At 40.3% G+C, this 24,659-nt stretch overlaps 2 protein-coding genes across 3 annotated transcripts in view; one reads left to right on the top strand and one right to left on the bottom strand.

Annotated features, from left to right (window-relative positions):
- Nucleotides 1-18,826, bottom strand: LOC137979706 (uncharacterized). 2 transcript variants are annotated; one of them, XM_068827027.1, is made up of 13 exons: nt 18,685-18,813; nt 15,778-15,817; nt 15,196-15,306; nt 13,747-13,827; nt 11,576-12,112; nt 10,567-10,674; nt 7,795-7,883; nt 7,351-7,432; nt 6,010-6,078; nt 3,830-3,910; nt 3,103-3,227; nt 2,162-2,315; nt 1-567 (listed from the first exon to the last, which is right to left on the bottom strand). In XM_068827027.1, exons 2-13 carry the CDS (start codon nt 15,796-15,798, stop codon nt 151-153), a joined length of 1,875 nt encoding a protein of 624 aa, XP_068683128.1. In that variant the 5' UTR covers nt 15,799-15,817; nt 18,685-18,813; the 3' UTR covers nt 1-150. The 2 variants fall into 2 exon arrangements, with proteins under 2 accessions (XP_068683128.1, XP_068683127.1); XM_068827026.1 differs by lacking the exon at nt 15,778-15,817 and having other exon boundaries at nt 18,685-18,826.
- The window catches only part of LOC137980371 (protein mono-ADP-ribosyltransferase PARP14-like), a 115,429-nt gene that overhangs the window by 31,669 nt on the left and 59,101 nt on the right, over nt 1-24,659 (top strand). The gene's annotated exons all lie outside the window — the stretch shown is intronic.

Here is a 24,659-nt window from a genome sequence, read left to right as displayed (position 1 = left end):
GTGATTTGCGGACATCCTGCCTTGGAAGTGGCCAGAGTCTATGTTCTTAGCGCTAACCAAAAGAAATTTTAAAGCTAGCGGACTTTGGGAACCAGATTGGAGAATTCGCTGGTCGCAGTCTAGCCTAAACCAGTTCCATAATTTTATTTGCTACATGACGGTACATAGGCCACTGGTAATCTTTTCCGTGCCTAACTTGTGCCTTCCGCCGCAATCGTCTTTCCCTTTCTTACCCGCGGTCAGTTTGACCGCCTTCACATCGGACGCCTTAGTTCCCTTCTCAGTGTCTGAACTGCTAGTGTTCTTAGTTCCCACGGAATCGATGGAGGATACCCGTACAAGCTTCATCCCCGATGAGGATCCCGAAGAGCTGAGAGGGGCTACCGCTCGGGATGGGCGTATCATCCTTGAGTTCTTACGCATGTCTTGCGAGGTTTTCCGCATGATCTCATCCACCGATATACTGTCTGCGCCGATCTCTGCTGTTTTCCTTGCGAGTTCCAACTGAGTTTCCAAGTGTTTAGTTCGCTGCTGAAGTCGCTTATTCTCGCTTTCCGAGACACCGAGCTGTCGAGGAAAAACATCATATACATCTAGCATCAAAACAAGTTTGTTGAGAACTTTAAAAAGAACTTTGGAAAGAAAACGGCTTCGGATACGGTCTCCTCGTATCTAAATCTTCTACTGGTTTAGAGCGGTTTTGTCGAAAGTAATTAGCGAATTGCTTTGGTTTTGCATCACTCCACGCAGTGATTGGTTCGGAGATTTCGCGCCACTTTTTCAACCAATCAGAAGTGAAACCAAAACCAATCGTAGCTCGCGCGTTCACATTTGATTGCTTTGTGTCGGCTACTTGTAATTACTTCGAGTTTTGATTGGTTTACTGGATTGTCTCCGTCCTTTTTGATTGGCCAAAGTAATTACTTTGGTTTTGGTTTACGACACCCATTTGAAAACCTCTCTAACAGTGACCAGCTCCCAGTTGACTTGATAGCTCAATTGGCCGTTCCGAAATTCAGCAGGGAACTGGGGCGAGTTTCAAATTTTAACTAATCGATAAACTGACACTACCACATAAAAGATCATGTTGAGATTGGTCATTTGGTCAAGTATGGCGTTTTTAGGGTGAACAGAGACCAAGTTATGGACCTTGAAACATGGTTCAAAATCCATACAGGTGTCTCTAATCTTGATACAGCGTCCCCCAAGACAATATAAGCTCTTAATTTTTTTATGATTTCCGTGATACTCTTTAAAATGGGCAAACATAGCGATTTTCATCGCAGCTTCTTTCAAATTGTAGGTACATGACGGGATTTTACAGTTGTCACTAAACGGAGTTTAAATGGTTTTGGGGGACGCTTTGTCAAATTAAAGACGTTTGTATGGATTTTGAACCGTATTTCAAGGTTCATAACTTGAACTATACTTGGTCAAATGAGCAATCTTAACATGATCTTTCACGTGGTGGTGTCATTTCATCGATTGGTTAAAATTTGAAACTCGCCCCAGTTCCCTGCTGAATTTCGGAACGGCAAATTGGTAAAGCTCTGCACCGGAAACGCACGGGTCATGGGCCATTCCTGAATTTTTCGGGTTTCATTTCCGTCACCGCTTAAGAAGCGTTCATAACTGTGATTATCAAAAATGGTAACAAGAAAGCGGTTAGTTAAATCTTGACGACAGGTTCGGGTGTTCCAACATCAAACGGCATAGTATCGAAACCAACTGACAGCATTTTATCTGACCTACAATGACTTGATTTAATTTGATCTCCAGTCAGTGCCCAGTAAATTAAGGGTGCGTTCGATAGACCCTATTCCGGAATAAGAATAAGTGGAGTGATGATTCAAAACGATACGTCTGGCGTTTTGAAGCAACAAGGATAATAAAGATATGTTTAAAATAGCATTTTAGCAGGTTCTTGACAATTTTAATGTGAATCTCCGTAAAAACGAACGATTTCTAACTTCTATTCCATGTATTCCTATTCCGGAATATGCCCGGTGGTCAATCGAACGCACCCTATATCGAGCACTTTGTGGTCGCCTATATTACGAATAGATTTCGTTACTACTGTGATAGCAAATTTAAAGCCGTTTTTCCGTATTCCTACTCCAGAACAGGACAAAAAGTTCGCTTTAGGAGTAAGTTTGTGTACCTTTTCTCTTAGTTCTGTTAGATCTTCATCTTTGTTCTCACAAGCTTTTCTTAAAGAAAACAACTCCTCCAGTAGCTGCTTGTTCTGTGACTTGAGCTCTTCTATTCTCAGGTCAACTCCGCCTTTACCGACGATACTCATTCGACTGGGACTCCTGGAAATTTCAGCAGACAACACAGTTTGGTAACGGATACGCTAACAGAGCGGTACTACTACTCGAACAACTGCATGACTGGCAGAATAACCTCGCGCCACATTCTTAGCCAATCAGGGGTTAAACAAACACACCAACGGAGGCTTGCCTTTTTCCCGCTCTTTTTCTCGTGCTCCATGCTGGCTGCATGTGTTATGAGTGGCTCATTTCATTGCCGTTTTAGCTGTGATTGGTCGATATAATAATTTCGCTTTGAGTTTTTCGTCACTCAACAAACAATCTGGCACTTCCACACTTACAATGCATTCTCAATAACGTCTTTTTCTGCTCGATCTGGCTCTTACAATTTTGAAGTTAGTAAATAGATACGATATTTCTGTGAACATAAGCAAATATCTTTTCCAGATTAAGACTGAGTTTCGACTATTGAGGTTTTGGTTAAAATAGTTTTCGATGACTACTTGATGAAATACATGTGTGTATCGAAAACAAACATGGCGCATGCGCTGCCCGTTCCAGTCCACCGAGAGGTCAAGTTCATACCGAAAGGATTGGTAGTTTTTCGTTTACATGACACTGCTGCGGGATTTCGTACCGGAATGAAATTCTCACTCCGGCGCAACAACCGGGATGAACTCACGCCGGTATGACTCGTTTTGGTATGACATTCTCCAGTGGTATCATGTAAACGAATACAGAGACACGAGAGGGAACCGGAGTGAACTCGCGCCGTCAATAAAGTCGCCCCGGTATCATGTAAACAAAGTCTAAGTTTTGGTCCACATACCTTGCCTTCAAAAGAGGAGGAGTGGACGGAACGGTGTCTTCCTCAGAACTTTGATGAACCAGTTGTTGTCTATTTAAAAGCTTTGTTTTCTTTGCCTCGAGCTCGCTCGCCAAGATTTCCAGTTCCTGTTCGTGAATATGTCAATTCCAACGAGTTAAACACTATATATTCGAAATTGTAAGAAAGTCGAGTATTTCCAAGGAAAAAGCAATTGAGGGTAACTTATGGCGCTATATAGGAAATCCCTAGAAATACATCAAGAGATAGCTGTCAATCCGGTACGAAAAATGAGCCCACTCGATGATAAGAAAATCTCTGACCAGGGTGAAAGCCGACCTCTGTCTCTCAACCGGCTTAGGTACCAGGCCAAAAGAGCAGGCTGTGGGTATTTAAGTGTCATTCCGAGCAAAAAATCAACCATAAGTTGTTAGCTTCCATTAATGTCGCCTTCAAGCTGCACTTCTTTGTTGTACTTGGTTTTCAAACAAAGACCGTAAACAATTGTACAGTCACCACTACCCACTAGTAATGTAGCAGCTCTCGCCGGTAACCTGCCATTGTTTGGTATTGTAAGCAGTGCCTATTGTTAAGTCTAAGTCATTGTTTTAATTCTTTTGTCCTTTGTTTTTGTCAAGGGTAGTGAGCCAATAACATTATACGTTACAAGAGCTGCTACATCATGACGACTCCTACCCACCCTACCCCCAAAAAATATCAATTAACTTACGCTTTGCAAGACATTAAGATCTTGTTCTTTATTGGTGCACACTGCATGCCGTCGATTTAAGTATTCTTCGTATTCTCGAATCTAAGGTAAGCAGAAAAAAGCCACATATAATGGGATGATAACTATTATAAATTGGCAACGGGCCATACACTGTACTGTCATTTTATGGCATATCAGTGGCTAGTTAGGACACTTTACGAAAGGTTTAGAAGTAATATATCAAGAACGAGTGCGTTTCATCATAAGTTCCAAACACGGAGCAACTAAATGAAAGCACGAGGCGGAAGGCCGAGTGCTTTTATTGTTTCGAGGTGTTTGGAAACTACGATGAAACACGAAGCACGAGTTTTTGATATGGCTTCTCAAACAAGGTTGTGCGTTTTTGATTTCTGCTTCTTTTGCTAATTGTGATGTAAACATTGCTGTAAACTGTGGAAAATGGGTTATTAAAAACGTTGTTCTTTGGTTTAATTTCTTTTGTTTTGATGCGTAAATTCTGATGAGGAGTCAGATGAAAACAACGTGTGGTTTGGATACGATATCCAAAACACGAGTGGTTTTCATCTAGATTTTCATTGGGTTTCAAAAGTCATGCTCGTGAGGAATTTATCAATTTTTGATAGGCTTTTGAGCTCCATAATTATTAATGAGTTTGAGAAGTATTACAAGTCCAACAACATCGTAATTTCGACCGTTCCCAGTATGTACAATATTGCTACCTTTTACTAATAATAAATCGAAAATCAATACCGCCATTAAAGTGCAATGAATGATCTACGTGGAATATAGCAGCAAAGAGGATTTGTCCCAAAAATACTGAGCCACCGCTTATATATTAAACTCTCGAGAAATTAAGCAGCAAAGGAGCGTAATACTGAGTATTTGTAGGTTTTCGTAATTTTCAGTTCGTGTCATAAGGGCCCGAGCAAACGGCTTTTACATTTGCTTCAACGTCCGTTGCATTTCGTTGAACGAGGTTGACTGATGGGGTGGGCAAACTTTTTCAACACATCATCCACATTTGATTCAACAAAGCTTCATGAGAGGGTTGGTATTCAGTCCCAGACTGCATCCGCAGTTGTTACTATGGATACGGTCTTGTTACTCTGAGAGACTAACTAGTACGCACGCGCATACCCAACAGTAGGGAGCTTAAGCAACGACAACGGCGACGGCAACGAGAACGTCGTCGCGTTGTTGTAATCGCTTCGTTACTATTTCAACTTTTTTAATATGACGGGGGTGTGGTAGTTCCTCAAAAATGACGCTGGTAGAAACGGCGCTCAATTAAGGGCAGAAAATGAAAATTTATCCTCAAGTAATGACGTTGTCCATAAAACCTCAAATTTGGCTGTTTCACGTTGTAGTTTTGCTGACGACGGCAAAGAAATGGAAAAAAAAGTGAAAAACACGTGCAGGGCGTGCAAAACTATTGTTTTTGCCTACCAAATAAGCAAATTTGTGACGTTCTCGTTGCCGTCGCCGTTGTCGTTGCTTAAGCTCCCTAGTATTGAAAGAGGGGGGTAAACGGCTTTAACTTCATTCAACATTCGCGATAAAAAATGTTGGATGGTTGTTGAAGCAAAGTTAAACTCGTTCAACATCGATTCATTTCGATACAACATGTTTCAACTCAGTTGAAAGGGAAGAGCAAACATTTTTAACATGATCGCTGTTCAACAAACGGATGTTTTACCATGACTGCAAAATTCTCGTGCGCTCATTGGCTAATTTTTAATGTCGGACAGACATAAATTTATAATTTATGCGATAATGACGCGATATTGCTCGCGTCAGATTGAAGTTTCTCGCATTTTTGTCTCGCATTCTTCTCGTGTTTTGATCCCTCTGCCTTTTTGTTATTGTAAAAAAACAAATTGATGTCAGTTTTTCATGTGTCTGTCCTGTTATTGACAATGAATTTCGTCATAACATTGTCAAAGTAGTCTGCGGATCCACTCGGCTATCGCCTCGTGGATCCACACCTACTTTGACAATGTTATGACGAAATTCATGATCAATAACAAGACAGACGCATGAAAAACTGACGTCAATTTGTTAATTGGAGCAAATGTTGAAGCCGCTTGCCCGGGCCTTTAGCCGATTTGGTCCGCAGTACACCTAGAGCTGAAAAAAACTTGCCATATCGATTTTTCAATAAAGCAACATTTTCAATTTACCTCTTTATCCCGTTCTCGAACTTCTTGCGCTCTATCGTCGAGTTCCTTTTCCATCTGAGATATAGTTGCCTGTTAGTTTGAGATTAAAGATTTTTTTCAACTTTTCGCGAGAGGACAAGGGGCAGGAGGGGTACGGGATACGGGATACGGGACAAGAAGGGGCGAGGAGCGGGATCCCTTCTGGGGCGGGAAGAGGGATCCCTCCTGGGGCGGGAGGAGGGCGAGAATTTAAAAAAATGCGCAGATTTGTTTTTTATTAGTGCTAAACAAAAACATAGGATTGTTTTTTTTACTTCCACTAAACTTCCGTCGAGGCTTAAAACAATATTATCAATGCGTTAAAACGAAAATATAATCAGAACAGCAGTATGACAACCCTCACGAGGTAAGATGACATAATTTGCTCAGCGAGCATAAGCGTTAAGTAACATACACGGACTCATTCACTTGTTGTTAATTAGTGTCCTTTGTCCTAACACACGGTAACAATGATCAAAATAGACTTTGCATTACCACAGGCAAACATATGATACAGTTTTTGATTTCGTACATTTAAGGCGCTTTTACACTGTGCAATTTTTGGTGCAACTTGCCTCGCAACGCCATTTCTACAAACTTTCTTACATTACGAAACAAGTTCTTTTAAGGGTGTTACACTGAGCAACGTTTCATGCAACTTGTCTCGTTTCGGTGATCGCATGAGGTTAACGGAACATTTTCATTGGCTGGTGCCGCAAACTGTTGCGACACAAGCTGTTACTCTGCGCATTGCCTAAAAATTCGTTGCAACCGTGACGGAAAGTAAGACTCAATTCTACTTTCCGTAACGGTTTCTGCAACTGGTCTCGCGACGTTTTTGCTCGTCGCAAGGTATGTTACATTAGGCAATGATTCGTGCAACTTGTCTCGCAACGCCATTGCGAGACAAGTTGTACGAATCACTGCCCAATGTAACAGCGCCTTTACTGTAATTTGTAACGGTCGATCTCGGCTTGATTCATTCCTACCTTTCGCATAGCGTGCCAAGCACAAACTCAACACAGCTACACATGTGGAGCGTGACTCGTGCTGGATGCGCGATGGACAGCTAGACACAAACCATACGAGTATCACGAAAGTGATGAGGATAGCTATGAACCGGAATGAAAACGCTTTCCAACCGCACGTTGTTACGTTGGAAAGCATTCATTAAGCTGATCAAGGAATATCTTCCATGAAAACTACAAATTGCAACCATTCTTTCTTAAAATCCGTTTTAAGGTAAGCAAACTTTATTTAGTATTTACCTGACTGGCTAAAAATGACCTTTCATACCAACCAAAGTGTCAAAAGAAAACATACCTCATGCTCGTAGTACCTTTGTCTTCTCTCTTCGAGCTTCTTTTCGTTTCGAAATTCTTCAAGCTCTTCTTCGAATTTTTTCCTAACAAAATAGTAATTATAACGTAAACAAAGACACTCAAAATAATAAAAAATGTCTTTGAGTAGGTTGACAGTACAACGTATTCCTTATCAACGAGAACCTTCGCTACTTTAACTTTTACCAGAATCCCATTACTTCCGGTTCCTCCTGTTTTATGTGACGCAGGTTCGATTCCCAGACGTGACGTCACATGTGGGTTGAGTTTGTTGGTTCTCTACTCTGCGTCGAGAGGTTTTTCTCCGGGTCTGACTCCGGTTTTCCGCTCTCCTCAAAACACAACCTATGATTGCTGCACAGTGTCCTCAACGAGTGTCCCACTGCTAAATACACTTGAATAAAGTCCCTTACTATATATTTCTTACTTTTGTTCCTCTCGTTGTCTGTCGATGTCCTGCATTTCTGTCAAGTACTGCCGTCTTCGGTCTTCTAATTCTTTTTGTAGCTTGTTCATCTGCGACAAAAACGAAAACGCAAGACTGTCCAAAAAGAATCGTGCTAAACTGGGAGATGTTTGAATTAGAAGAACTGGTGGCCCCAGTGTACAGACTTAAGAGGATGGTTAAGGGTATTTTCGTGAACCGTGAATTGCCTTTTTAATTTTCCGTGAAATGTGAAATGGCCAGGGAGGTCAAGGTGGCTTAGCGTTTCTCAACCGTGTCTCTCACCTCTGCGACCCGGGTTCAATCCTGGCCTCGAGGTCGTATGTGGGCTGAGTTACAGTCGGTCTCAATCTGACTCCGAGGGTTTGTCTTCGGGTACTCCGGTTTTCCTCCCTCATCAAAATCGACTCTCAGTTAATAACATCCGGGCTGATACCCTCGAAAGGGATAACCTCTAGTATCTCTCCCTTTCATTGTATTAAAATGACTAGAGTTTCGTTTCGTTTCTGTTTTTTTCTCGTGAAACGTGATTTTGTAAGTTACCGCGAGCCCTGATTTTTGAGAATACTTTTAAGTGAGATGAGAACCGGGTTTTTAATTTACCGTTGCTTCATGTTTTTGCTTCTTTTTAATTTTTGTTTTGCGGGAGTAGGAGCCCGAGAAATTATAACAATGGACTGTAAATATAACTAGACAGAGCAAGGTACAACAACTACATCTGGATTGCATGATTCACTGAAACGTGAGCCTTTAGCCTGCTAGCCTTGACAGCTTTCACGCTGGTCAAACAACAAGGCGAAAACTAGCTCGGAAATCGTCTCCGAGAAGGTCGCGAGACTCTTCCCAATGTGACCGTTCTGATGAGTTTCTTTATGGCAGACGGCTGCAGCTGTTAACAAACGTAAGAAAATTTGTTTGTGCAAAAAAGCTGTCTTTTTTTTCGTGAAGCGTGAAATGGCCATTTTATTGTCTGTGAAATGTGAAACGGCCTTTTCATCTTCTGTGAAACGTGATGAAGACACACTTCCCCCCCCCCCCCCCCCCCCACTTTACCACCCTCCATAAGGAAGAATTACACACATTTTCTTTGTGGAAAGCACAGGAGTAGATTTCGACTTGTATTCAGCCGCTTTAAAGGACTGTGTCACTTCAGTAAGGTTGTTTTAATTTTACCAATCACTCGTCCCAACTGAGCCACGCACCTTAACGTTAACCCAGAAATTACTTTAAAACAACAAAGCAACAATGTCCAGCATACATCAATTAAGTTGCAGGCAACAGAGAAAAATGTTGAAAAACTATGGCTGAACACTTTTCAAAAACCTAATATGCAATTCATTTTAATCTTCTTCAATTTTGCCCTTCCCTGCCTCCTTTTGTATTTGCTTCTTTATCAAAACCTTCCTTCAATGTTTTAAGTAGTTATTTTTACCTTTCCCTTGATTTGGTTTTCAGTTCCCATTCACTTTCGTGACACAGCCCCTTTAAATTGGCCCGAATACTTGAGTTTGCAGTGATTTGGAGTCGCGAACTGTTAGGAGTCGTGAAAAAAAATGGGACCATGTGTATTTTGTGCACCCCTTGACCGATATATCGGTCGAGTGTCGGTCGATATGTCGACCATTGATTGTCGGTGGGATATCGGTCACCTGTCGTATAATATAAGTCGAAAGCTTAGATAGCCAGTGTCAGATGTATAAGTTATGCGCATTTCATCCTTTTTTGGTCAACCTTAAAAATTTCTGAAGGCTTTATGTCCGGATCATGTGCCGCAAATTCTGTCGTTGTCAAGCAAGACACCGTTTTCATGTAATTTTTGGCCAATTCGAAAGGATGGTTTTGTGTGGTTTTTCGTAACTGGCGTGACACAATTCGTTTTCATTTAATGTTGGTGTAAGTTGGCTTATTATAATGTTAATGCGTCGCATTTATAGAATCCTAGCTAATGTCACGTTGAGCATTGGATTGACCGACGCATCCTTTATAATGAACTTAAAATTTCACAATGAAGTCTCGTTGTAGTGAAGTCAGAATAAATGGTTCTACACACCCAGCAGGTGCAATTTACATTTCGGTACATTTTTTAGTCATGCTTGTCCTGACTACTGAGTGAAATACATGTAACTGATTTAAGGATGTGTGGAGGACGTGAGCGGGCCGGACGATAAATATTTTAACTTTCTCTTAAAACATCCACAGCGTTCATATTAATTTTATTCCCTGAAAATAGTGTGCACATTATAAGCTGAACGACTTCCAATAATCACGAAATGTCTAGAGAGACGCGATGTTATACTTTTTGATGACAAACTCGTGCCTGTCGTCATATGCGCCAGCAAGCGACGATTCGCGCGGAGGGATGGGTCCCGTGTCGCCGCACGCTCTCGCGGGAGATTTCGCGATTCCACTGTCCACTCGCCGGCAATAGTGAACAATGGCTCCCATATTCGGCTGTCGGTAACCTGTCGGCCAACAGGCTACCGACACATTACCAACAGTCAGCCGACACTGTTAAGTAGACCACAAATTGACCGTAAATAGAGTCAAAAACAGTAAATAGAAATGTGTCGATCGTATCGTTCTTACCTATCCGTTTTTCTATTTTGGGAATTATTCTTCACTATTACCCACTCGCCGGGCCCAGAAATAACTACGCAGGCTTCTTCGTACGCGTTAGACTAAAGACAGTGATTTGATAAAAACTAGGGAATTGATATAAAAAATCCAACGCACGCACACTTTTTAAACCCATACCTCTTGAGTCGTATTTTCTCTTTCTCGTTGGAGTCTGGTACTCATGTCTTCCATTTCCCTCTGAGCTGAATCTTGTTTTGCTCTTAAAGATGACTCCATCTCAACAACCTGGAGTAGAAAAGTAATGTTAGTTTTAGAAACAAGAACGATTTCTTTCACCACTTCATGAACAGCAACGAGAACTGTGTCCCACATAACAAGTTGAAAGCTATTGTTTTAATTAACTCTTCCTGAGTGCAACCATGCAGCTACCAAGCGGGAAAAAATATCATCTTTCCGTTGACATTTAAGATAACCATGTTCTAGTGGCTTATGCTCACTTATTTGCAAGCTTTGAATCTGCTTTCACAAAACGTGGTTTAGAACCCAAGTTGTCTATTTCACAATGTCAGGAGATAAACAAGATTCCCCCTTCCCCCCCCCCCCCTCCCTCCCTTCCTGGTCGCAGTAATATCCATTGAAGAGCTGTACAGATAAGCCTCATGCCATGGACCAGTAGATGACACCTCCATAGGGCCATGTTGAAGTTCTCGAAAGCAAAAACGTGGAAATGGCTAGCTGCCCAAACTTAAAACCAAAGACTAAACAAATGAAGGCTAAATAATGTGCATGACTTCTCCAAGTCAGCCACGTCAAGACTGCTTTGTGTGTAATGAAATGTGTACTCATCAGAACTATTTCTACACGTCACATATGTTATGTATAGCCTCCTGCCACTCATGTACACAACAAACTAGATTTTTTCTTTGTCTGTTTCCCGGGGGGGTTACTCCCTTATAAGGGCTTAATGGGGACGTGCAGCCAGCCAGGGTATGTTTTTCAGGATTTTTGTCTTGAACAGGGTATCGAATTTATCATTTTTTGTCTTAATCAGGGTATCGATTTATCGATTTTTCATTTAATGCCTGCAACAGTTCATCACCCAGCTTAGTGCACAAAATTTGGTACGGATTTGAAGAAACAATATCACGAAAAGTTACTTTGGACATTTATGTTCAATCTCACTCACCTTTGCTCTAAGGTGGACTAATGTTCTGTCCTGTAATAGTTCATCATTCATGTGGGCCTCGCAATGTCCACTCAATCCATTTGCAAGGCTACCTTCTGCAGTATCATTGACCCCATTTACTAATAGTCTTGTCGGTTTTAAGATTGAGTTTGACTCTTCAGAGTTGTTGTTGATTTCTAAAGGTGGACCACTCTTATCAACTAAATGTCCAAATTTTCCTAATGTAGAATTCTCTTCACTCAAGTCTGTGTCGTGTTGATTATGAGCTCCCTCTCTTTCTTCTTCGTCATCAGTTGATTGTGAATCATCATCATCATCATCATCATCATCATCATCATCGCTGTCTCTGTCATCATCCTCATCATTATCATCACCACTGCCACTGTCATTTTCATCATCATATCTTTCGCTATGATGGAAATTATGATCCATGAAATTGACATTGTTCATCAGGCTCTCGTCATCTGATGACTGAGCATAACTGTAACAATGTTCCCTGTTTCTTTCCATGTTGAACCGCACTTGCTTCTTGACACCCTGGTTACAAAAGAGAAGGCCTAAGTGAGCTGTTATCATTGCAGATATAACACAGACATTATCCCATTCAAGCTTGCTTTCCTTTCGTTACTGCACAAGTAACGTAAATTAATATATAACTGCGATGATATTAAAGAATCTTATTCAGTGCCAACAAGATGATCATACAATAATATACTTTATGAAGAACCAAGAATATATACAATTTGCTGGATGCAGTAATGTACCACTCAGCTCAATAACCACAAAAGTTGATTACGTTTCAAACATGCTCCAAGACTTTCTCTCTTGTACAAGATCCACAGTGGACATGTTCCAATTAACGCCTCCAAATACCTCCAACCCATGACACGTAGATCCCGGCATTCCCTCTCTCTACCAGTACCTCATCTCACCGCTTATCCTTCTACCCCAGAACTATCACTCAATGAAACAGTTCACCACAGTCTATTTTTGATACTGATGACCTTAACTCATTCAAACATTCCATCTCACTAATCACTTACAGTCTTGGAAAATTAGTTAAGCTTTTCTGTATTTTATTCATTTTATTGCTACCCCGTTGACCCCAGCCATTGATCTTCACGAAAGAAGGGTAGGCTGTACATAATGGTAAATGTTATAAAACACAATCATAATAATTGTAAATTAGTATCATTCTCATTTTTCTTCCGAATTACAGCTGTAGTTGCCATCTTCCATTTTCAACCCTTCCCATCCAATACTTAGTTTCCAATTGCTAGTGGCACAACTAAAAGGCATGATTTTCTTAAAAAGAGAAATTCTCATAAATTAAAAAACAAATGGAAGGTATAAACTGCAGGTTGCAGGTTTTTTTATCATAAGTGAAACAACCCAAACCTTTACTAATGCTAAGATTAGGCCTTAACACTATGCTTTAGATACTATTTAAGCCTAAGGTTAGCACTTTTTGTAAAGGACTGGGTTGTTTCAGTTATGGTAAAACAATGACCTACAACTGCACAAACCCTCGAACAAACCATTAATTTTATATTTGCATCAAAACCCAGCCTGCAGGCCTGTATAACAGTGCAAGGATTTGTCAAATTGTCTCAAGGCTTAAAAAAGCAAGTATGACCTCAATTACAAGAAAATTGACAGATAATAATGTATTTGTGAAGTCCTGTTAGAGCGGTTTTCAATTGAGTGTCAAAAGTAGTTAGCGAATTGCTTTGGTTTTCCATTACTTCACTCAGTGATTGGTTCAAAGTTTTTGCGCAACTTTTTCAACCAATCAGAAGTGAAACCAAAACCAATCATGGCTTGCTTGTGCACATTTTCCTGCGCTTTGTGTCGGCTATGTGTAATAACTTCCAGTTTGATTGATTTACTGGATTGTCTCCGTTCTCTTTAATTGGCCAAAGTACATGTAATTACTTTGGTTTAGTAATTTGAGACTCGATTGAAACTCGCTCTACTTGAAACACGCAGTATGCTGCTTAGTAGAAGGCCTCTGTCGGTAGGGGTCAACCATGATGTGCCCTGGTTTTTTGTCACATTGCAGCTGGGACAGCGTCTAGTGTGGCTGATGAGGCCAATGTGAGAGTGGTGCATAATACATGTACCTATTGAGTCCATCTGTTATTATCGTAAATAATGACTAATCCTGTTACCTTTCTATTGAATCCATTTTTAGATGTTTGTATTTTGTCAGCTTCTTCCAACAAGGTGTCAACCTGGGAATCTGATGAGCACTGAGGAAATCAATTTAAGACAAAAAATGTGCTAAACATTTTCCATAACTTTCTCTTCCAGTTTTAAAATACACAGGCCATACAAACTGATTCTCATAGAATAAAGCGCCAGTCAAATGCAAAATGCTTGGTGACCAAACACGATCAAACATGTTTGGAGACCAGACTTTCCCCGTGTTTGATAACATTGCCAAATGCTATCAATCAATCCATTAAACATCCTCCCAACAGCGGAGATTGAAAATGATATTTCGCTCATCTTGGTTGCATATGAGCAAAATCTACATCAAAATAGGCATGCCTGCGCCAAACATGCTTGGTTGAGCCAACTAAACAAACTGAACACTGCACATCAAACATCATAACAATACACCTTATTCCAAAATGGCCGCTGATTTATGCAGATACAAATTGGCCCTTGTTGCCTCGTTCAAGATAAAATATTCTTTTGAATTTTAAGCTTAAGAACAAGGCATCAAGGGCTTATTTGAAAAAAAAAAAGAATATTTAAATGGCGGCCATTTTGGAATAAGGTGTAGTAATGTTTGATGCTATTTGATCACTCAGATGTTTGGCAGCAGCCTTGACAATTAACATTTTACACTCAGATTGCAAAAAAATACTTAAGATAAGCAATTTGTTTTACTTGTTTTCAGAATTTCATGATAAATCGGGGAAATCTGATAAAAATTGGGAGAGCGGGAGGCAACAAATCAAATCAGGAGGGTCAGAATTGTCTGTAAGCACGATCAAACAGCATCAAACAAGGTGGCCAAACGACAAAATGTTTGGTTGCCAAACACGTTTGATCATGTTTGGTGACCAAATATTTTACATCTGACTGGAGCTTAATAATGTTGTGCAATTAATGCTATGCTTTTTACTTCATCATTTCAGCACTAGACTAGTGTAACATATTTTTTTTGTATGTCAAGGCTGCTGCCTAACGGTCACTCGGTTGCCTGGGACGCCTCATTTGCGAGAGCAGGCGACCAAATTTCTGAACAAGTAGCCCAAACAGGTGCCTAACTAATCACAAAGTGATTCATCCTCACTTTTAATTAATTAATTCTGGGCTCTTGAAAAAATGACTCGGGCTACTAACTTTTGATGTTGGAAGCCCGAAGGGCTCCAGAAAAAAAATTTTTCTTAGGCAGCAGCCTTGTATGTGACCAACCAACCCCTGGGAGTGAGACTCCACCAACAGATTTTGTAAACTCTGTCTCACGGCAGATGATTCTACATGTACTCGTCAACTGGGGCGTTTGAGGTATCAATGGGTTAAACTTTTCAAAGTCACTTTTTTGTGAGATATATTAATTTGGAAGTCTATACAGTACAGTGTAGTAATTATAAGACAGCACCAACCTCTGATGAGGACCGCTGTTGTCGTCCAAGAAAATCAAAATCCCCATTAAGAAGTGGTTTGTGGTTTAAAACTGAGTCCTTTATCATGCCACGAGATGCTTTATCATGACTCTTAAAAAAAAAAATAACAAGAAAATGTGTCCCTTTTCTTAAACCTTTAATACTTCCCTGCTAGCAGGCTGACGAGTTACAGGGAAAAGAAACCTCTGGCATGGGTCGAAAGTTACTGTGTTGAGCCTGCACGGCGGTTACTTAGTGACCGAATCCTCACGTGATACTTCAGTTGTGTGGGCTCACTTATAACCATAGCAGAATTACCAAGGAATGCGCAGGACACAGCGGGCTCAAGTCACAGTCAGCAAACATCTCATGGGGCATGCTCATTTGAAACTCAGTGCCATCCAAGGTTGGGGATGGAGCTTGGATCAAAGTGAGTTTCGACCCATGGCAGGTCTCTTTTCCCATACAACAAAAAGAAGTCAGACCTCTGCTAGCAGGGAAAAACCTTTAGTACAAGTTACACAACCATTTTGGTCTTGAGAACTTTGTCACTGTAAGAATTCAGTACAGATGGAGTTTTACCTGATCACTGACGACCTGCATGGATGGCACACATAAGAAGCTGTGGAAAAAGATGTTGGCAGTCTAGTACCGTTGGCCAGGCTGCAAGTGTTCAAAGGCCTGATAACTGTATCCCGCAAGTGGATAAGTCACTTCATCCAGAGTATAAAATATAATCCACATTAAACTTTGGCCAAAGTGTTTGTAAGTGCATTTACTTTGATGTTCTTAGGGTATGCAATTATTCATGATTACATGATCAGATCTATACTAAAATCTCTGCACAAATTGAAACTGTCAGTCATAGTTACTTTAATCCACAAGATCAAATTATTTGGCCAGGAAGAAGGTGATTATAATAAACGTAACATTCCAAGCAATAATGATAATGCTCCCTTCGAAAATTGATGGAGGTAAGAACAAACCATTTGGAGTTTAGAGTAGGACTAATGAATGTGTATTCAAAAGAAAATACTTAACAATTATTGTATAAGCTTGAGCAAAATATTGTGATTTGTCAGTGGCGAGCAGATCAATCATTTGCTGAAGCCGAAGACTGAGGCAAATAATTGATCTGCGAGAGACACAGACAAATCACTGTATTTTGCGATAACCGAGTTAAATAATTATTTTATCATTTGATGACTGAGTTAACTTCATTTTTCACAATTCCCAACAATTAAGTCTTTTTTCTGAAAGTTCAGGAAAGCGAACTGCCATTTTCACACAAGAGCATGGTTTCAATTATGCATGAGCAGAATATTATTTGCAGCAAAACACTTGGAGCCACCTGAAATTTTCAGGTGTCTATACGAGACATTTGCTGAAATTGACCAGAAAAGTGCGAGGATCATATCTCTGTTTGGTCTATAGCCCGCGCTTCAAATATATTCATTTCTTTGCATGTGTATACTAAATATGGGACTATAGTATCAGCTAGTATATCTGTACTGGTATACTGCAATGTTGGTTACACGTAAGAGCCAGGTGTTGGACAATTATTAATATTTTATATAGAGGTAACAGACCATAGTGAATGTTTTTGGAAGAAAAGCGACTGAGTTTCATAGCATGCAGGTTTTTGTTTGAGGCCAGAGGCGGGACCTTTCGTCCAGTAGTTTCCCATTTCATGTCCAGTACTTTGATGCCAATATTTTTAAGGGTTTGTTTTATTTTTTTATTATTATTAATATTATTAATATTATTAATAATATTAGTATTATCATTATTATCATCATTATTATTATTATTATTATTATTATTATTATTATTATAACTATATTATTTTTTTACTTACTTAAGAGAATTTGAGTAAACTTCAGCCTTGCCTGAGAAATTGATTCTTGGGTTTTAGAAACACTGGAAACATCGTTTCTGAGTGTTCTGTTTTAACAATTTCCTGGAGGGTGGGGGTGGGGGGATGCCCGCAGACCCCCCTAGGTAGCTCATGCCTTTATCACTCGCCAAATGTCATGTCTGGTGCTTTCAAAAATATGTCCGCTACTTTACAAAACTGTCAAAAACCCTGAGCATGCTGGCTCATTTTTTTTTTCCTCTTAGCTGCATCCTGGCCCCAGTTGTTCGAAGGGTGGATAGCACTATCCAGTGGACAACTCAATCAGTTTTGCTGGTGTTTATCCACTGGATAGCGTTATCCACCTTTTGAACAACCAACACCTGGTGTAGATCATGCATGAGTATTTGGTTCATCTAACAATAGGTCAATCAATGCTTGGCTGTTAATGATGTGTTTTAGAAAAAGAAAAAGATATCAAGACAATAATTATTCTGTTGCAAAGATGAAGCTGCCCAACTTAGGCAGGTTCATGCAAGTACCAAGATTAATAATGGGGACATAGTTTTTGAGTGAACCTACTAGCTGTTGTTAACCCTTTCACTCCTGTGGGGTTCCCCATTGACGACTAAAATTGTCTGGCGTTAGACAGAGTAAAATCTATAAGTCTCATTGGCCCTTACAGGAGTGATAGGGTTAATATGCTTAAGGAGACGTGCCTGAATGATTATGGGGTTGTATGTAAAGCCATTAAGCTTCTTAGCATGACAAAACAGTTTTTTGTGTGACAGCAGTGTGAACATAGAAAATACTATTTTCATTAAAAATAACTTCTTTGCTGAAACTTGTTGAAGTTATTTTTCGGTCGTACTCTAACGAAGAATGAACACAGTGATAGCCCCAAGACAAAGTCTAAACCTGTCAATCTGTCAAAGATTCTGTCAAATGTTACCGAAACGAGTGCGACACGACGACGTAACTAAATTCAATTGAGTAGAAGGAGTACTTCGTTTGCCTTGTCAACAAACCATCGATCAAGCGGCGCGCGAAGTTACTTTATTTAAAACTGCATCGTGTTTTCTTTACAGACAGCTTGTTTTTCCTGATCAGTGAAGGAATACGAAATTGCAAGCGAAAATGGCCGAAAATTGTAATACACAAATCCCCAATAAAACAAACATGGATTATCGTGTAATAGTAAGAGACCTTTCAAGAAACGGTCTGATTTGCAAAGAAAAATCATAAAATTGAACATTTCAGTTAGATCCGTTTGATTTGACATTTTCCAGAGGGAAAATACGCAATCAAATGAAACAATAACAAGATAAAGCATTTTCCATGCTAAACAGTTTTTGATAAAGGCAGAGAACAAATTTTCAAAGAACTAAAGCCATAATAATTTATTATTTGGATCTTAGCGTCCATTGTTCGGGAAGAGCGAAAACTGTAGAAAACTTTAAAATATAAGTCCGTTGTCAGCTTCCTTTAATAAGAAAGTTAAACTAAGGTCAAATGAAGGGATCTGAAAGTCCTGGACTCGCCGATAATACAAGGCCAAAAGGCAAACCGCATACCTTCGTTGCCCCTCATAAATTATTACGACAGCTCAACTCTGAAAATAATCCATAACCTACCTGATTGTAATCTGCTTTCCTTTCCATTAAAACTTCACTCATTTCCACCATAATGAACTCATTTTAGCCCATATATTCCACAGGGTAATCTTATGCGAATTCGGGCAGCACTTTTCTCGTCGGGTTACGATTTGTCACCTATGGCAACAGAGTTAATTGACAGCTCATTGTGACTGCAAGTACATTGCACTCGTGTATCGTGTATCGACAGCTTTGACAGAACACCATCAAGTCAGTCAGTCAGAAAGCTATACAGCCAGGTCAGTTGTTGCAGTGAGTGAGTCACCTTTCCCAAGACTGATCGCATGAACGTAAGAACGTCTTTATTTAACAATTATTTGCCGAAGGCGAAGTGATTATCGGTGAATATTCACCGAGACGAAGTCGAGGTGAATATTAACTTCTTACTAACCGAGCGCGAGGGCCGTACTGGGGAATATTGGCCCGAGGTCGTGGCAGTACGGACCGAGCGCACAAAAACGACCGAGGGCCAATATTTCTCAGTACGGTCCCGAGCAAGTGAGGTTAGTAAGTAGTTTATTATATGGCTTTTTAATTACATTTTGCTTTGTTTTGGCAAGCCCGTAATCGGCCCGTGGGCATTACGGGAGAATAATGCCCTACAATTCAGTCACAATTAGCCAATCAGAGCGCGCGTTATATCGTCTACAAAAACGAGCCATATAATAATCACCGATAATCACTGAGCCTGAGGCGAATAATTGTTTTAGTATAAATACACAGGTGATTATTTCAAAAAAGAGAAAAAAAAAATTTCAACGCGAAATCATCTTCACCTACAGTGGCAAAACGACTACTGGCAGCCATTTTGTCCGTAGAGGTGATTATCGGCTGATAATCCGAGATAGCGAGCCAATGAGAGCGCGCGATTTCGTATAATCACCTGTGTATTTACACTAAAGAGGAATATTAGTTAGAAGAATAGACACGCATTGCGTACGTGTGGTAGTGCAGTAACACAGCGCTTTATTCTATAACTGTCAACTGAGCTGTGTTTTGTTTTCCAGGAGATTCAAGTTGTCTTTGCGTAATGTGTAGCTCTAATAGTGCACGATATTGTTTTGGTACTGTATATCATTGTAGGGCCTAGTAAAATACTAGACCCAGAAAGATTGAAGAAACTAAAAGGGAATATAGACAAACATTGGCTTCGAGGCTGACATGTTGATCATTTTCAAGTACCTTTGCAACTTCTTTATCGCCACAAGCCTCTGATAGCTTTGAAAATAATAATTAATTCCTGTCCGGCGGGGTTATTATTTGGATGGGTGACCTCAAAACGTGCGACTTTTTGTCAGAAACAAAGAATCGAAACTTCTATTTTAACGCTCAAAAAATGCGAACTAAGCAAGGTGCAGATTTTGTTACCCTGCTTTATGCAAAACAAATATTGATGCAAAAGTAAATAAATATTGATATACAGTTTTTAGGAAGAGCAGATGGAAGTTTACAGGAAAGTGTCGATCGACAAAATATTTTTCCATCAGCAATGCGATTTTGGCCGACTTTGAACCGCTGTAGCGCCACTGAAAAGAGACAGATTTCCAAGTGTTATTGATATCATTCATTCAACAGAAAATAAGGCCATTAGGAAGGTATGACGTCCGTAAATTCAGATAATAAGTTGCTTCCAATTTCGCGGCAATTTGCCGTGATGAGTTTAGAAGGGTTTGTATGAAATCTTAAAAATTCGTTTATGGCCGTTGTAACCTGAATCTGTCCTTTATATTTCATGAAAATAATCTCAGTACAAATGTCTTTTAAAAGACACTTTCACTGTGGAAATCCGACCCTTTTTAGCTCCGCAGCAGTGGTTCAAAGTCGGGCAAAATCCCATACCACCAAGAGTCATCTCGCCACCACCAAATCGCCACCAGTAGACTCGCCACCAAGGGTCATCTCGTAATGCTTTGGTGACTCTAGTCAGCGCTATGATAGCACTCACCGGCACAGCCGTGGTGTGGCATGGTCTCTATCGACAAAATATTCGACACTTTCATTTCGAGGTTATTTGTGCCGCGTGAAGTGCCTGCGGTTGGCAGGTCGCGCATGTAAAAAATTAAGTCACAAACCAGTCAATAGTGTGAATCAAACGTGATTTAACACCAGCCAAAAACTCCAATCAACTTAACGGCAAGCTGTTATTGTTTACTTGAGGAGATTTTTCTCTCAAATCGCTGAAGAGCGTGTGAATGTTGGAATCACTAAGACTGCAATGCCGTGTAACGATCTATGCATTACGTTGGATCAACACAAACAGTGATGAGTATAAAAGCGCGAAACAGCTCAGTATCTGCGTCTGCTTTCTAGTTTGAGCACTGATCATGCTAGGTTTAGCCGACCGTAGTTCCATTTTGAAGAGAATGCCTTCGTGAACATTGTTTGATCTGTCCTAACAGTTGTGTGTTTATGCTTATCACTGTCTGTGTTGATCCAACTTAAATCGTCACACGGCATTGCAGTCTTTAGTGCTAAATGTTTATTACACTTAAAACTGTTGAACAACAAAAACTATCGGGCGTATCATTTTGTATGGGGGATCCATTCTCTTATCTCGATCATCCTGTCTTGATTAAAACGGATTGCATTTGGCTAATCTTGAAAAAAAGTCGGCCCGACGTTTTTCAAGTTTATGGCAAATCGCCTGGATAAAGGTTTTTTTTTCGTTCGGAGTCATCTTTTTTGTGATGTAACGATAAATTTTCCGCAAAGAAATTCCACATATAATCTTTTTTTTTTTTTTTTAAGTTTAAACTCGGGATAAACTAAAGATTTCCCCAAACAACACCCTAAAATAACGTGACATAGCCCCTTTAAATAAAGACCAGCTTTTCAGGGCGATGTCCTTGTCGTCGGATTCCTGAGGGCACATGTCGCCGGTGGCATGTACTAAAACCCGAATCACCGAAACGAAACTACCAGAACGAAACCATCGAAACACCAAAACGAAGTTTACCAGCGAAACAATCGAAACAGCCACAAATTCAGTTTCCACCATAATCTATCTATTTAGAATGCAAATACCTACAATAATTTAAAAATGCGTTAACAGTCTTTCATTATAACTTTGTCGCCTTGTCTTTTTTTTTATTGTCTTGGTCTTTGCACTGTTTCCAACGTCTTTTTCAAATTTTCAGCTTTCGGTGACGTATACGTCTACATATGCCAGCACTTGGCAAAGTCGCTTTTTGACTTATGGCTGTTTCTGCTTCGGTGGCCTCATACACCGCGAGCCTTTTTAGAGACATCACCGCTAAGCCGGAAATACGTCTGCGTTCGCAGGCTACAGGAGGTTGTGCTCGAGGTCTTTTTTATGATCTGTTGCTTGGCAGCGGTTCGCGAACCCATGGCCTCCTTAAATCGAGAAGTTGCATCGACCAGAAGCAAAACGAGGAATCGTTGCTTCCATCTGTTCCTTGTACGATCCTTTGGGGTTTGCGGCTGAATTAATGAACACCACACAACGGATGCTCTAAACTATTGAGCTACAAGAATTCTTCATAGCTATTGTACGTCGTTTACCCAGGTCTTTTCACCTGTGGCAAATAACGGTCACCTTCCCAAAGTACACACGAACCCCTGTAATTGAGTGTACATGGAGCAACAGCCTCGTCCTCTCCAAACTGAAGCAAATAACTCAGCTGGAATTGTCCTAGCGCATTTGGACCTAGATTTGGACCCCCCGTCACAAATCCGCTGACGGATTTGGACTCCCGGGTATGGAGCCTCTCCCCCCCCCCCTCCCCCCCCCCTCATATTATAGCTTATTTATTTAACTGTTTATCAAGACAGAGTTAGATTTCGGATTGGGGAAACTCGAGGAAAAGATTTAAATCAGTTAATTTGTTGATTAAAGCATTCGAGGCGGCATTTCGTAAAGTGTGTAGAAGCGAATTTTAACTCCTTTCTGACAGAAGCTTAAATAACGCACTTGGGCTGGATCTAGCATGGAATGGACGCCGAAACCCATAAGGGTTGAAACGTGTAACGCGCGTTCACAGCTTCCGAATATTCAGTGCGAACTGATTGGTTGAATGTCTCAGTGCTAAGTACCATATTTGGAAACCCCTCGCTCTTGTTGTTCCAAATATGGTACTTAGCAAATTGAATATTCCGAAGCTTGTTTCCCAGCACACAAGGGGCCGTTACACGTTTCAACCCTTATGGGTTTCTGATATTACTTAAATGTGTGCAAATCTTTTCAAATGAAAATTAATTTGCCCGCATTAGCCTCCACTTCATGCTAATTGTAGATCCAGTCCAACCGTTGGAATACCAAACTGGTCAAGTTATATTTTTAATAAGAAAAGCAAAGCCAAACTTAAGCTTTATAATTAGTTAAAGTTGTTGAAAGCACGCGCTGAGGCTTTTGCAAAAAGCGTTGCTTTTTCTTCCATTTGATAGTTTGAATGGTCTGCGCTTCCACAAAGGAGGTGCCACTCTTTGAAGTAACACCTCTTGGTTGAAAGACGCATTCTTAGAAGTTGTTTTACTTTATTCGCCACAATTCATCAAGGGAGGGGGGAGGAACAGAATTTTCACCCCCAATGGGTTACTTTCTAACCTCTATATCCATATAGATCAGACCACAACACCGGGAACTCTATGCCCTACAACCTACAACTCTATGCCTCTCGAATAGAGTGTGGATTCTTTAACGTCCCGCCAGAATTTATACCCTAGGGTTATGAGACGGGACCTCCGGCTTATAATCCTTATCCGAGAAGACTTGAAAATCTAACCATTCGCCGATGTCGTTACAAAGGCAGCACTTTCTCCTCAGTTATTTAAAGACCCTGTGTGTTGGTCCGGCCGGAGTTGAACTCACGACTTTCCGCGAGACAGCTCGGTGCTCAACCAACTGAGCCACCGGTGCACGGTTTACTTGTTGACTACATGGCTTCAGAAGATTTGTCCTTTTTTGTAACCAAACTTGTCAAGTCATGAATTCTCGTATTAATTTTCAAATTTTCTCGTATTAATTTTCAAATTTTCCCGAAAACTTGAGTTTCAGTAAAAGTTGTTTAAAGCACGGTCTGCAACATTTCGTAAAGTGAATGCAAATTGTAACTCTTGTCTTTGAAAGCATTGTTTTTTTTAAAGTTCTTTTTCTTTCGATTGATATTTTAAATGGTCGGCGCTTTAAAAGAACCATTCTTGATATTTATTCTAACAGACTTACTTTGAGGTGAGAAAGAGATTGGAGAGAAATTCCGCGGTTTCATAAATAGAACAATTGCTATAACACAAAAGAATAAACAGTTATATTAAGTTTGACAAATAAACTTAGCTTACACTAAAAGTGTTTAAAAGTGTCTCTCGCATGCAAGAGTGAGTATAGTAATCATTCCGTTTATAACTGTTGATTTGTAACTGTTTGCAACTCAAAAATCAATATGCAAAGGAATTTCATTACCTGAATCAAAAGAACGCCTTTTTATCCGCGAAAGGGGGTCCATATCTGCTAGCGGATCTGGGGCCCGTTGCTCTAAAGTCCCGAAAACTTTTCGGGCCCGAAAAGCCATTTGTGAAACTGCTAACCGCTTATTTTGGAGAGGCGATCTTTTAACGTGTTCTCAAGGGAACAAAAAAAAAATAACTGTGAAGTTTGACGACTTCAATCCTCTCCGTTCTTGAGATACAAAGGAAATTGTGACACCCGAAAATGGCTCAAAATCCGCGGGGGGGGGGGGGGGGTCTAAATCCGCTGTGACACCGTACTGGTCCTTTTCTGGTCATGTGGCAACCACTAATGAGGGTACTGGTAGCCCTATAACCTCCGGTCCTCGAGTAAATTAAAGAGAAAATACTTAGAGTGGTTTCATTAAACAGACACATCGCGGTTAGATATCACATTTAGGGCGCGTTCGATTGACCGTAATTCTGCAATAGGCATACATGGAATAGAAGTTAGAAATCCTTCGCTTTAACGGAGATTCACGTTAAAATTGTCA

This window comes from Montipora foliosa, chromosome 12 (assembly GCF_036669935.1).
Source record: "Montipora foliosa isolate CH-2021 chromosome 12, ASM3666993v2, whole genome shotgun sequence".
Taxonomy (NCBI): domain Eukaryota; kingdom Metazoa; phylum Cnidaria; class Anthozoa; order Scleractinia; family Acroporidae; genus Montipora; species Montipora foliosa.
Note: the sequence above shows the minus strand (reverse complement) of the source record. Positions and strands in the feature narration are given on the sequence as shown.

Excerpts from the sequence above, each read along its gene's own strand:
- LOC137979706 (XM_068827026.1), bottom strand. The coding sequence starts at position 18,735 with ATGGTGGAAATGAGTGAAGTTTTAATGGAAAGGAAAGCAGATTACAAT. Across the intron at positions 12,113-13,746 it reads AAAATGGATTCAATAGAAAG|GGTGTCAAGAAGCAAGTGCG; the intron begins GTAACAGGATTA and ends TTTTGTAACCAG. Across the intron at positions 7,433-7,794 it reads AGACAACGAGAGGAACAAAA|GAAAAAATTCGAAGAAGAGC; the intron begins GTAAGAAATATA and ends CTATTTTGTTAG.